Genomic DNA, 15,175 nt, shown 5'->3' with positions numbered 1-15,175 from the left:
TGGTTTTGTGGTCCAGAGTGTGGTCCAGAGTTCATATCTCATAATTCTGAGGGGAAAAAAAGTTAGAATTGTGGGATATAAACTTGCAGTTGCGAGAAATAAACCTGCAATTCTGACTTTTTTTCTTGCAATTGCGAGTTGAGTCGCAATTGAGTTTAAAAGTTATATAGATGTGCAATTCTGACTTTTTTCTCAGAATTGTGAGATCTTAACTTGCAGTTGCGAGTAATAAAATCAGAATTGTGAGATATAAACACAATTGCGAGTTATAAAGTCATTACGAAATATAAACTTAGAATTCAGAATTTTTTCACAGAATTACGTGTTTGTATCTCACAATTCAGACTTTTCTCGCAATTGAGTTGTTGTGTTTTTTTTTTTCTCAAAATTCTGAGATATGAACTCCCAATAGTGAGATATAAAGTCCATTTCTGAGGGTGAAAAACACTGATATTTTCTCAGAATTGCACGTTTCTCACAATTTTGATTTACCAACTAATAACTAATACTAATAACTTGCAATTATGTGTTATAAAGTCAGAATTGCGAGATGTTAACACACAGTTCTTGAGAAAAATAATCAGAAATGTGAGATTAAAAGTCGCAATTACCTTTTTTATTTTTTATTCAGTGGTGGAAATGGCCTTCAATACTAAAAAAATAATAAAGTCAATTATTTTTCTTTTAGAGAACACATTTTTCACCCAGACATTTTTTGCTGGCTTTTTTTTTTTTTTTTTTTATACTAGTTGAGTTTTCGTCAGACTGCCTTTTATGTGTTCCACAAACTCTACTTCAACATGGCTGGGCAAGTGTTTATTTTCATTTATTTTTAACTCACAGATGGTACTTCGGCAAAATGGGTCGTAAAGATGCTGAGCGACTGCTACTGGTTCCCGGAAACCAGCGGGGCACTTTTTTGGTCCGAGAAAGTGAGACCACTAAAGGTAAGTGAACCGCTATCCGTCTTAAGACGTGTACTCGTACTCAAAAAACAAAACAAACTCAAATTCCTCCCTTTCTTCCCGACAGGGGCTTACTCTCTCTCAATACGGGACTGGGATGAGATGAAGGGAGACAACGTGAAACACTACAAAATCCGAAAGCTTGACAACGGAGGTTATTACATCACCACAAGAGCTCAGTTTGACACTCTACAGAAACTGGTGAAGCATTACACAGGTAAGCACATTAGGTTTAAACAATATTGTTTCTTGTATCTTCTTTCAGTTCAAATGGAGATGGCAGGGTGGTGATTTGAAGCGTAGGGGTCTCACTGTGGCTAGCGCTAACAGGTGCCTGACATCTGCTGTCAGTTAATCTTGGCCTAGTTTTCACAGGAGAACGTCTGAGAGGGCTTTTGACATCGACACTTCTTTGATCTTATGAGACGTTACGTGAGCGTCCTGCCACAGCGCTGTTGTTGTAGCTGACATCAGCATTTCCCACAAAGGAAAACCATCAGATTCTTTTAATTGTGGTTTTGGTCAAGCCATCAACCCAATGTTATGTTTACCTCAGCAGTTGAACTCTCAAAGCAGGATTAGCTGAGATAAACTACATGGCAAAAAAGTATGCAGATACCCTTCTAATCAAAGGGTTTGGCTTTTACAGCTGTGCTCATTGCTAACAGGTCTATGAAATCAATCATACAGCCATACAATCTCCTTAGACAAACATTTGAAGTAGAGCAAGGTGAACCTATTCTGTTCTAGCTTAACAATGCACCATGTATAAAGAGAAGTCCATATAGACGGGGTTTAATGTGGAAGAGCTTGAATTGCCTCCACAACGACCAGCAATGTTTTTGTTGTTTTAAAAATACACTTGATTTTAAAAACACATTTTGCTCTTAAAATCTGTAGCACTTCATCCAGTGGTTTCTGAACATAAAAACACATTCTTTGTTGTGAGCTCTCCTAGGAAAAGCATCTGATTGACTCTTAGTCAACTATCTGATTTTTAAAATATTTAGTTTTATTTTAATAGTTTAGTTTTATTCAAAAGGTTGGTTTTTTTGAAAGAAGCTTCTTATTCTCATCAAGCCTGCATTTATTTGATCAAAATATCAGTAAAACAGTAATATTATTATAATTGTAATACATTTTAAAATGATAATTTGGCAAAACTGAATTTTCAGCAGTCATTACTCTAGTCTTCAGGGTCACACGATCCTTAAAAAAAAATGCTAATATCTTGATTTGGTGCTAAAGAGCCATTTGCTATTTTAATCAATATTGAAAATAGTTGTATTTTTGTTGAAATTAATTTTTTTTTTAGGAGTCTTAGGAGAATAGAAAGTTCAAAAGAACAGCATTTATTTGTGATAGAAATATTTGATAACATTAGAAATATCTTTACTGTCACTTTTGATCAATTTAATGATTCTTTGCTGAATAAAATATAAATTTCTATCTATATTTCAAACTTTTGAACAGTAGTGTAAATCCTAATTCTAAATGGGAGTAAAACCACATAGCAAAGTTGGTTAAAAAAAAAAATTAAATGTTTGAATTCGCTGATAAGTGGATTTAATTGTTTTCTGTGAGGCGTCTCATGCAACCTGTCACAGACCCGAGGGCCAGCGAAAGTAACAAATTTGCTGTTCAGATTCATCTTATCTGAAGAATGTCAAGGCTTAATGAAAGGCCATCCGTCCTTGTCTGGCTCTCTGTGTGTGACCCGCTTCGTAAAGATTTTAATCGTTGGTTGAAAGACAGTGATTAATTCATCACTTATCCAGACATAAAGCACATTAAAGACTTTTGCCCTCACCCAGGTCATTTTGTAGTCTTGTAATTTTACGGTCCCCCCGTTATATGACATTTGTGAAAATATCACACACCTATCATTTTAATCAACACTTCTCTCACTATTCGTTTTCTAAATGATGTTTGAGTTAGAATTAACACAGATTCCAAGTTTATCAAGGGAGTGTCTATTGTCTGCATATGGGTGCTCCAGACATAATTTACCTGACATACTCAGGGAAAAGCAGTCCCATCCCCCCAACGTTTATGACCCTGATATGACTCTTATGTGTGTGTGTTTGTGTGTGTAGAGCATGCGGATGGGCTGTGCTACCGACTGACCACAGTGTGTCCGACGGTGAAGCCCCAGACTCAGGGTCTGGCCAAAGATGCATGGGAAATCCCACGAGAGTCTCTCCGCCTGGAGCTCAAGCTGGGTCAGGGCTGCTTCGGAGAGGTCTGGATGGGTAAGACAAATGCACATACAATCCACTTTTAGATAAATGCATTTAGATTATGCAGAAATTACTAGATTAAGATGCCCACTGACACCTCTTACCCCAATCTCCTCTACTGTAAATTTCATTTGTATCTGTTGTTTTTACAAATCCACCACAGTTTTATAGAGAGATGTGAAAGTGGATTATTAAGATCCTTTGTCTTTCGTCACTGCTCTTAAAGCTTGTCACACTGCAAGCTCCTGCATGCACCCATCATAGAAAACAATGTAGGGAATTTCACTTGTTGTGTGTGTATGTTTGTTTCAACACGTATAATAGGTTTCACCTAACTGTTTTGTCATCAGCTGGCAATCTGTGTCATTGCCGTTTAAACGGTTTTCTCAAAGCGGTCTGGCAAAAGTAACATTCTTCACTTGTTTTGTAAGATTTCTTAAAGAGATACTTTACCCAAAAATTTAAATTTGCTGAAAATGTACTCTACTTGAGGCCATTCAAAATGTAGCTGAGTTTGTTTCTTCCTCAATACAGGTTTGGATAAAGTTTGCATTACATCACTTGCTCAGTGAATGGGTGCTGTCAGAATGAGAGTCCAAACAGCTGATAATGTACTCACCCCCTTGTCATCCAAGATGTTCATGTCTTTCTTTCTTCAGTCGTAAAGAAATTGTTTTTTGAGGAAAACATTTCAGGATTTCTCTCCATATAATGGACTTCTATGGTGCCCCCGAGTTTGAACTTCCAAAATGCAGTTTAAAAGCAGCTTCAAAGGGCTCTAAATGATCCCAGCCAAGGAAGAAGTGTCTTATCTAGCGAAACGATTGGCTGTTTTCTAAAAACATTTACAATTTATATACTTTTTAATCTCTACACAGAGTACACATAGAGCTAGACAAGATGAGCATTTAAGGTTAAAAAGTATATAAATTGTAATTTTTTTTTTTTTTTTTTTTTTTAGAAAATAACCAATCTTTTTGCTAGATAAGACCCTTCTTTCCTCGGCTGTGATCGTTTAGAGCCATTTGACGCTGGGTTTTGGAAGTTCAAACTCAGGGGCACCATAGAAGTCCATTATATGGAGAGAAATCCTGAAATGTTTTCTTTAAAAAGCATAATTTCCTTATGACTGAAGAAAGAAAGACATGAACATCTTGGATGACAAGGGTGTGAGTACACTATCTGTAAATCTTTGTTCTGAAAGTGAACTACTCCTTTAATTTAGACAACTTTAAAGGCGATTTTCTCAAATTTTTTTTATTTTTTGCACCCTCAGATTTTAAGTTGTATCTCAGCCAAATATTGTCACATCCTAGATGATGATGATGTATATAACTCAATATAAAATAAAAATTGACCTTTATGACTGGTTTTGTGGTCCAGGGTCACATTTAGGCTATTTACTATGGATTTTTATGTTTTACTTTTGTTCACATGTACGTTTTACTGTCGCATAAGAATTAACACTTCATTTCTGATCTTTCTAAATTGGTACCCATATTCTACACAATGTTTTTGGTGTAGCTGGTGGAATTTTTTTTAGTCTCTATGAATAGTTGGAACAGCCCTTTTTTAACAAATGTTTCTGAAGATAAGGAAAGCCTTGCGGCTGAAGGCAGTGAAGGTTTTCAAATTCTCATTTGTGGAAAAACACTGTCAGTGGTTTCTTTTGCACTCACATTTTATTCTTTTTTTTTTTTTCCCTAGGTACATGGAATGGCACGACTAAAGTGGCTATAAAGACTCTGAAGCCGGGCACCATGTCTCCTGAAGCTTTCTTGCAGGAGGCCCAGATCATGAAGAAGCTTCGGCATGATAAGCTGGTGCCCCTGTATGCTGTTGTGTCCGAGGAGCCAATTTACATTGTCACTGAGTACATGGACAAAGGTAACTTGCACTCTTGTTTATTATTCCTATGTTTTTATTTGAAAAAGCTGCAGACAATTTAACAGCATCCTGATGCAAAAAAATGATTGATCTTCGAGTATGAAAATAAATGCCACAATTAAAAGAATAGCAGCAATAACAAGAATCACATTATTAATGACTGTTTGATTAAAAGAAATAAACATATTAATTCCCAATTCCAAGTTGTCAATAATTAAATCATTTGTCAGTCTGATTGAATATAGTCTAATTAATCAAATTAGAATTAAAGTCGAATTAAAGATGTAAGTCAAAAGGTCAGTCAGGGGTAAAACTGTTAGGGTTACATATTCTCAAAAAGATTAATAATGATATAAATTATAATAATTCATAAGATATATTCATAATACAGTTAATAATGCATAATCTTAGATATGAATATGCAAATTCTTGTAAATTTAATAAAGTCGACACCACATCCCATATGTATGATTTTTTTTTTTTTTTGCAATTATGTTTTATATATATTTTTGTGCTTATATATTTTTTGTGTCACAGCAAAGATATGTAAACACCAATACCATAAATACACCAAAATGTATTTCAATTGTAGAAAGAATTATTTGAAAATATTTTAAAGAAGTCTCTTATGCTCAAAGTTCCATATATTCAAAAATGCAGGGGGGGGGGGGGGTGATATTATGCCATTTAAAATAAGTTTTCTATTTTAATATACTTTAAAATATAATTTGTTTCTGTCATACAAAGCTACATTTTTATCAGTCATTACTCCATTCTTCAGTGTCCATGATCCTTCAGAAATCACTCTAATATGTTGATTTGTCAATGTTGGAATCAATTGTTCTGCTTATATTGCTTACAGTAATATATTATGTAACCTGTGATACTTTTTTCAGTATTCTTAGATGAATAAAATGTCAAAAAGAACATTATTTATTAAAAATCGAAATCTTTATTAACAATTTAAGTCTTTACTTACACTTTTTCCAATTTAACTCATTCTTGCTGAATAAATGTATTAATTTCTTTCAAATAAAGAAAGAGAACATGTACTGACCTTAAACTTTGAACAGTAGCGTATATTGTTACAAAATATTTCTATTTTAAACCAATGCTGTTCTTTTTTTAATGTTTTTAATGTTTTATTCATACAAGAATCCTGAAGAAAATATCACTGGTTCCAAAAATATATATTAAGCAGGACAACTGTTTCTAACATTTCTGAAGGATACATTACTGCATCATATAATTCAATTAGTGTGGTTCATATCCTTTTGAGCTGCTTTTAAACTACAAATCTTTAAACTTTTAAAATTCAGATTTTGAAAAACTATCTCACTTTGTGCTTCTGTCTTTTAGGGAGTTTGCTGGATTTCTTGAAGGAAGGTGAGGGCAAATACCTCAAGCTGCCCCAGCTGGTAGACATGGCTGCCCAGGTGAGAGAAAACCCCAACCATGATCCACTGTTAACCAGCCAGCTTTGTTTTCCTCTTCCACATGTAGTAACACACAGCTGCCCAGTCATTAGCAGAAGCATGTGACAGTGAACCTGGACGAGTGGCATCTCCCAGAGCGGCAGGGTTTCCGTTTCAGCCTCCATCTGGCTGTCATATTTATTTAATATCTGATATGACATCCTGCTGCCTGTGTGTCTCTCCCAGGCACTATGATCCTCATTTCCCGCCTAATGCCTGGAGCACTTAACCGCCACTCCTATGGGGCCACTTCACTTTAATGTGTCTACTCAATTCTGCTCTGTTCGCTTAAAAAGCTTGCTGTTGCTCTCTCACGTTCTTCTTTCTCTCTCTCGCCTCCCTGGGCTCCCATCACTGCCGCATTGCTTGGCTGAGGCTTCAATCTCCCTCTCAATTCTCAGCTTGTGAGACGGTGCTTATGAAAACCTTTTGGACAGTTTTGCAGTCCGAGATTGTTTAAATTCCCTTAAGAATTTTCTTCCTGTTTTCGGTTTTCTTCTTTCAAGCTTGTGTTTAGCAACCTGTTTGCTTGCTTTGTAGATTTTGCCCATATGCAGCTGTATGACCATTGGTTAAACCATAGCTTTTCACTGAAACTTCGATCTTGTGCCCCCTCATCTAAACCCATTTCAGCACTCCTAATATAGGATTTCCATGACAGGATCTGAGTTGGCTTGTATAAGAGTGTCTGAAAGCTTGATTTCCTGTCATCTTGTCTAGATTGCAGATGGCATGGCCTTCATCGAGAGGATGAACTACATCCACAGAGACCTGAGGGCTGCTAACATCCTGGTGGGAGACAATCTGGTCTGCAAAATCGCCGACTTTGGCCTGGCTAGACTGATTGAAGACAACGAATACACTGCTAGACAAGGTACGTGGACGGAAATGCAATATTAACACGTTCTATAATTAGGTCTGAAGTGATTAATTACTTAATTGCCTGGTCATGCTTTATCTGATATTAGAAATAATATTGTGATTATCATGATTATTATCCACATTAAATGCAAATCACAAATTGCCATCCGACTAAGGGAATTTTAAGTGAATGACATTTTTGGCCTCTCTTTCCGGTGCAGTCGTGCGTTATGTGAGCAGTGCATTCTAATGTTATAATATTGTAAAAAAAAAAAAAAAAAAAAATATATATATATATATATATATATATATATATATATATATATATATATATATATTATACTACTAGAATAATATTCCACTCAGGTTGTGAATGAAAAGTGGATAAGGAAAGTGAACGATTTTTTTTTTCTTAATGATATTCTTTTAGAAAGCATTAAGGCTAATTATGTTTTATTCTATAATTATGATTCAAAACTTTATTTTGAAAATGCAAACCTTTTTTTTTTTTTTTGAGTAAAACGAGGAAGTTATACACAAAATATGCATGGTGAAATATGTAACTCTACATTTTTTGTTCGCTGGCAACAAAGCTGGATATGACAAGGCAATCAGCATCTAATCATGCAGAATTACCTCACTTACTGTCTGAATCCATCATCTCCCAGAATGCACTGTGATTGCGTAGAGCATGTTGACTTGCCATTACCTACATAAATGGTGAACAACTATTTTTCTTTCCCTGCAGGGAGTCTTGAGAGCCCAAAGGCTTCTGCGCATTGCACGTCATACTACAATCATTTGCTTTGTGCGTGCAAATGTATTTGTAGATGTTTCACTAATGATCTTTCAGGATCAATGAATTGATGCATTTCAGTTTCTCATGTTCCCTCATTTGACACTTCATTGGTTATTATTGAACACTTCAGAACAGCATACAAACCCCAGACACATTGAGCTGTAATGCTCGTGCACAACATGGAGGTTCAAATCTGGCTCGTCTTGTCCTGAACCCATGAGCACACTATCAATGGGTTAAAATGGCAAAAAAATACCACTTATATCCATTGAATTAAGTAAAGTGGAAGTCTGCGGGATGTTTTAAAATGCTGACACTTGTTTTGCTTTAGTAACAGCCATTGACGCTACTGCAGTAATTTAGAGAATGTGTGCCATTGTTTCTTCAGGAGCCAAGTTTCCCATTAAGTGGACTGCACCAGAAGCAGCGCTGTATGGACGATTCACCATCAAATCTGACGTCTGGTCCTTCGGTATCCTGCTGACTGAGCTGGTGACCAAGGGCAGAGTGCCATATCCAGGTGAGAGATATATTACATTTGGATCTCACACTCTTTCATTTTAGGATAATTACATTTTAGATAGTTTGAGGTAGACTTCCATGCATATTTATGAGGATGGTTCACCCCAGAAATCAAGCTAATGTTGTTTAAAATCTGTTAGACTTTGCTTAATCTTTGAACACAATATTTTTAATGAAAGCTGAGATGAGTGAGCTGTTCCTCCACTGAAAGTGCATGTAACCAAAACTTAAAAGATCCAACGAGATCATAAAGAGATCATGAAATTAATCCAAATTAGTTGAGTGTTTAATCCAAGTACAAATAAGATATGTTCTTGTCTGATGTATGTATATTATATGTGGATAAATTTAAATCTGTTCATCATATAAAACAATCATATTTCTTCATAAGACTGGGATTAAACCACTTGATTCATATCGGTTCACTTCCAGAATGAAAATTTTATGTCTGTCTTTCTTCAGTCAACAAGAATTCAAGGTTTTTAAGGAAAACATTCCAGGATTTTTCTTCATATAGTGGACTTCATTGGTGGCCCACGGGTTGAAGGTCCAAATTGCAGTTTCAATGCAGCTTTAAAGGGCTCTACACAATCCCAGCTGAGGAATAAGTGTCTTATTTAGCGAAACGATCAGTCATTTTCTAAGAAAAATACAAATTGATATCCTTGGCGGAAGTACCCGACCCAGTGTTTACAAAGTGAACGTGCAAAGAAAGTCAAATGCCCTTTACAACAACAATGTTAGACGATTTTGAGTTTTTCGTCCTACCCTACCTTTTTTAACCGAAGAACTGACAGAGTGTGACTTTTCCAACATGATTACACAATGCTTGAAGATGCGTGTTCACATCGCAGAGCAAGTGCAAAATGAGCATTTGTGGTTAAAGTATATACTTTTTTTTTTTTTTTTTTTTAAGAAAATGACTAATTGTTTCACTAGATTACCCTTATTCCTCGGCTGGGATTGTGTAGACCCCTTTGAAGCAGCAATGAAACTGCAATTTGAACCTTCAACCCATTGACCACCATATTATATTTTCCTCAAAAACCTTCACTTCGACTGAAGAAAGCAAGACATAAACATCAATCTTGAATCACATGGGGGTGAGTAAATTATCAGGAAACTCCCATTCTGGAAATGAACTTCTGTTTTAACAACAACTTTGACCTTTTTGGATGTCAGTTTTGCTTACCTGGACTTTCAAAGAAGGGACAGAAACTTCTCGGGTATCATTAAAATATCTTAATTTGTATTCCGAAGATTAACCGAAGTCTAAAGGGCTTGAACGACATAACAGAAATCTTACATTTAAGTGATCTACCCCTTTAATACCATGCACTACCAGTGTATGTGCTCCAGACACACCTGAACCAGCTAATCATGGTCTGCAGGTTTACTAAAAAAAAAGAAAAGCAGGTGTGTTCAAGCAGGGCTGGGATCCAGCAGGTAGATCTACAAACTGAGAGGTGCAGATTCCATTGTGCCCCCTACTGGAGCAGAGAGGGACTGCTGGGTGTGTTATTACTACTTCGAAGGAGCCATCTGCCTGAGGCGGGCATGAAGGACTGACTGGGCACCAGTTCTTATTTACCACCATCTGTCTCTTCCCTTCCTGCACCCGTCCCTCACACGGCCCGGTCTGTCATTTGTAGTGCTTACCTAAAGCCTCTCACTGATGCTGCACATCACAAACCCAGTTAGGCTTTCATCAATCATTCAGTCATACACTATTAGAGTCAGTCCATTATTGATGGACATCTGCTTTCCAGCAGAGCACTAGATGAGGCTGGATTAATGCAGCAACTTCGCTCGAGTGCCGACTGTGGCTTAGTGGTTAAAGAACTGGGCTGGTTGCCAAACGCTGGTAGGTTTGAACCCCAGTAATAGAGAGCCTTAAACTTCCAGCATTTTCACCATGAGCAGGTGACCACAATTCGGCTATACATGCTTAAATTATTTCATTGATAGTGTAAATACTGGAGTCATAGAGAAAGTTTATAATGTGTAATATAAAGCTTTGCCTTAAAGGGATAGTTCACCCCAAAATTTAAATTCTGTCAGTAATTACTCACCCTCGTGTCATTCCAAACCCTTTGTTCATCTTCAGAGCAGAAATTAAGATATTTTTGATGAAACCCACGTTCAAGGCCCAGAAAGGTAGTAAGGACATTGGTAAAATAGTAGGGATGTAACAATGTTCTCAATTTTGTGATATCCTGATAGCAAAACTGTCTCTATATTATCGTGGTCACATGATGATATGAAACGATAGGTCTTCCGGGCAAAAAGTTAAGTTATAAAATATATTTAAACTTGTTATTCTAACATTAAAGGTATTTAAAGTTGTGTTTTGGGCCATTTATGCTTTGATACAGTATCTGTCAAACAAACTAAAACCGAAATATGGCTTAACCCCTTTGTCGTGTCTGTTTTTAGATAGAAAAATGTAACTTTAAAATGTATAAAATAAAATAAAAAATCTAATTCGTCATTGTCTTTTTATTTTAACTATTTTATCGTGAACTTCATATTGTGATATCGTATCGTGAGATTTTTATATCGTTATCCCTATAATAGTCCATGTGACATCAGTGGTTCAACCAAAATGTTACATGAATAACAACTTTATTCAACAATTTCTCCTCTTCCTTCTCAGTCTTCGACATGCGTTCACAAGCATACTGCTGACACAGGAGCCGGTGTTGAACCTCTAATCACATGGACTATTTTATCAATGTCCTTACTACCTTTCTGGACCTTGAACGTGTCAGTTGCGTTGCTATCCATGCAAAGTCAGAAAGCTCTCAGATTTCATAAAAAATAGCTTAATTTGTGTTGCAAAGATAAACGTCTTACAGGTTTGGAACGACATGAGAGTGAGTAACTAATGACAGAATTTTCATTTTTGGCTGAACTATTCTTTTAAGCATTTCCATCCAAGCCACAACAGGAAGTCCAGCAGCTTTAAACTTCCCACTTAACAGATTTATTTATTCAAGTATAGCACACAAGCCTTATTGTTATGAGTCATCATGCAAGCGAATGTAAATGAAAGTAGACTGAGCTCAAAAAGGTCACTCAGTGTTTTTCGCATGCATAAAAAATCTAAGAAATTCTCATTCCTCTGAGAGAGCTCTCGGATGTGGTCATCCCACTGATTTACACTTCCTCTCCTCTCCCGTAGCACCAGACTGTCTGTCCCCTCTGTCCTCAACGCTCCCATCCTCTGTGGGTTCCAAGCGAAGTGTCCGCTGTAATTACACACCCCATGCATCCTGTCTGAGACAGTCTGGCCGCCGAACAGTGGGCGGTTGCACAAACTGACTCAGTATCACCTTTTTTTTTAGGCATGGTGAACCGAGAGGTGTTGGAGCAGGTGGAGCGGGGCTACAGGATGCCGTGTCCTCAGGGCTGCCCGGAGTCGCTGCACGAAATGATGCGGCTCTGCTGGAAGAAGGAGCCAGACGAGCGGCCCACTTTCGAATACATCCAGTCCTTCCTCGAGGACTACTTCACCGCCACTGAGCCACAGTACCAGCCCGGAGACAACCTGTAGAGACCTTCTACGGGGACACAGAGACTCACCACCACGTGCTAATAAGCCACCGGGACGGTTCCCAAACCCATTGTGGCACCTCCCCCCTACAGCTCCCCTGCACACTTGTTCTTACAGAGATTGGTTTTTACTTTTATCCCCCTAAAGTAGTGCATAAAGCTATCTTTTACAACAGATATAGGCTCTGCCTGAGGATATGAGTGTGGTGGAGTTGAGGAGGGTGTGTGTATGAGGGGGTTTGGAGCGGGACCACGTCATGCTCCCAGAGCTCTGCTGGGATGATTCCCTGCATTGCAGACAGAGGGAGCTGTGAAACAAGCGATGAGTTTAGTGCTGATGGCTGGTTCACGGTTGCACAAAATCATTTTTTCTTTCTCCCTTTTGTCCGTTTTCTTTTTCACCTAAACACTAAATCTTGTTGTAAAATCAGTCTTTGTTATTTTTGAGTTCTTTGTTTTTCTTTCTCCCTTTTTTATTTAGTAGACTGAGTAGATTTTTAAAAGTGACCAATAACTGTGGTTGAGTGGGTTGGCGCTACCTGTGACAGGAAAATGAAAGTCAAAGAAGGACCGAGAGAATGAGACACACGAGGGCATTAGCCGTTCTGAATGTACGAGAGCTTTGAGAAAGATTTTAAAACATTGATTACAGGGGAAGAATTTAGTTTTTGTTTCTCTAAAACCCTTTTCTAGCAAATCATGATTTTGAAAAAGTACCTTCATTTCAGTTTCAATCAATCTCAATCTCTATGAGAGCTTGAAATCATATCCTGGGAGATGATTCATATTGGAAAGCCTTCGCGAGACATTTCTGACGACTGATCGCCATTTCAGCCAGCTGCTAATTTTCGAGCAAAAAGTCGTTGTTCTAAATCGTATTTTTGTCTTGAATTATTCGACGGCAATTAAGCAGAGAGATCTTTTGATTAACAAAACGCTAGACCTGACCAGTCCGAACATCATTCCTCATGCTGCTGTTGAGACCTGACGGGTCTTAATATCGCAACGGCAATGCCTGAGTTGCTTTTTTATGTACATCAGCATCCACACTGCCAGGTTTGTGTTTTTCGTGCCAACACATTTGTAGTGTTGCCAACCTCTTGGTACCAATTCATGTACACTCCAATAAATGAACCACAGAGATTTATTGATCTTTCACAGAATATTTCATACGTAAATATTTCAAGAGAGCCATGGTTTCTTCATCCTGACATACGAATGTGAACGTGCTCAAATAGTTTCACGCAGATCTGTTTGTTTTGACTCTTTTGCAAGTTTCTCGACCAGGAATCTGAATTACAGAAAGCCTTTTTGAGCTCCATGATGTACCACGTTTGCTGCTGGTGGAGTTGTTACATTTCCTGTTCAGGCATCACTGTGAAATATTCAGGTACTACAGAGTAAGACCATTTACCAACCAAAGTTGGATGGAGTCAGTAAAATTTGCCTTCCATCCTTGATCTGTTAAAATGATACAAGTCTAACAGAGAGGGCGAATTTGACGTCATCATAAAGATTCAGTCTTAATGTTTGGTCATGTACTGTCTGTAATGGGTTCATTTCATCCACGACGAGGAATTGACTGCACTTGGGATGAATCAGACTGGGCTAATTTGTTGGTTTCTTCTCCCCTTTGTGGTGTAGCTTTTCATATTTAGAGAAGAGAGAGGCCTTGCTTTTGTCCTTCATGTTTGTGAGCCCTTTGTCCCAGGGACTGTATTGTCTCCTTCTGTATGCAGGACATCAACTAGACATCTCTCCCATCATCACCTCCTGTTTTACAAGGGCTACAGGCAAGTTTGTGCAAAACTCTGTTATTGATTTTTGTTCTTTGTGTCAAAAAAAGAAAGAAAATACTCTAATGTAAGGTGAGGGTCTCCGCTGCAGTTTGATGAGGACATTTGTTGTGAAACAATGGTTACGATTACTAATCTGAAGAATTTGTACAGTAAAAAATAAAGTTTTACGTAATGCTTTTAACGCCATGTGGGTTCCTTGTTAATCATATGTGTTTGTGTTGTTCAGACTTTTAAAACTTTAATCTTTGGGACATTTAGGTAGATGAAGTGATTTTTTTTTTTCTTGCAAATGTTTCTATCTTGGAATTCTGACTTCTCAGCATTTTTTTTCTCAGAATTCCTCACAATTCGCAAGTATGAGTTATAAAGTCTGATTTTAAGTGAAAAAAGACTTGTATGTTCTTAGAATTGTGAGGTTATCTAGAATAACACAACTCGAATTCTGACTTTCTTGCAGTTGTGATTTTCTGTCTTCTGCAATTCTAACTTTTTTTTCTCACAAATGCAGGTTTCTATTTTGAAATTCTGACTTTTTTCACAATTCTGGCTTTTTTCTCAGAATTTCTCACAACTTCCAATTGCAAGTTATAAAATCTGATTTTAAGTGAAAAAAGACTCGTATGTTTTTAGAATTGTGAGATTATCTATTATAACACAACTGCGATTATAAACTTGCAATTCAGACTTTTTTCTCTTAGAAATGTGTGATATATTCTCAGAATTGCTGACTTTATCACAAATGCAAGTTTCTATCTTGAAATTCTGACTTTTTTCTCAGAATTTTTTGCAGTTGCGAGTTTTTGAGAGGGAAAGACTAATATGTTCTTAAAGTTAATTTCTCACAATTCTGACTTTATAACATGCAACTGCGAGTCAGAATTGTGAGATATAAACTCGCAATTCTGACTTTTTTCTTACAAATGAGTTTATCTCACAATTCTGACCCTTTTTTCTCATAAATGCGAGCTTTCCATCTCGCAATTCTGACCTTTTTTTCTCATAAATGCGAGCTTTCCATCTCACAATTCTGACCTTTTTTCTTGCAAATGTGAGTTTTATCTCGCAATTGTGA

The 15,175-nt window shown here is 37.1% G+C and overlaps 1 protein-coding gene across 1 annotated transcript in view; it reads left to right on the top strand.

Annotated features, from left to right (window-relative positions):
- yes1 (YES proto-oncogene 1, Src family tyrosine kinase) overlaps positions 1-14,284 on the top strand; it is a 41,536-nt gene extending 27,252 nt beyond the window's left edge. The window contains exons 5-12 of the mRNA XM_073848088.1: positions 844-947; positions 1,033-1,182; positions 3,062-3,217; positions 4,913-5,092; positions 6,452-6,528; positions 7,288-7,441; positions 8,616-8,747; positions 12,097-14,284. Of these exons, the coding sequence (XP_073704189.1) occupies positions 844-947; positions 1,033-1,182; positions 3,062-3,217; positions 4,913-5,092; positions 6,452-6,528; positions 7,288-7,441; positions 8,616-8,747; positions 12,097-12,305 (1,162 nt within the window). The 3' untranslated portion in view covers positions 12,306-14,284. The remainder of the gene's footprint in view (positions 1-843; positions 948-1,032; positions 1,183-3,061; positions 3,218-4,912; positions 5,093-6,451; positions 6,529-7,287; positions 7,442-8,615; positions 8,748-12,096) is intronic.
- The last annotated feature ends 891 nt before the right edge of the window (positions 14,285-15,175 follow it).

This window comes from Garra rufa, chromosome 10 (genome assembly GCF_049309525.1).
Source record: "Garra rufa chromosome 10, GarRuf1.0, whole genome shotgun sequence".
Classification (NCBI taxonomy): domain Eukaryota; kingdom Metazoa; phylum Chordata; class Actinopteri; order Cypriniformes; family Cyprinidae; genus Garra; species Garra rufa.
Note: the sequence above shows the minus strand (reverse complement) of the source record. Positions and strands in the feature narration are given on the sequence as shown.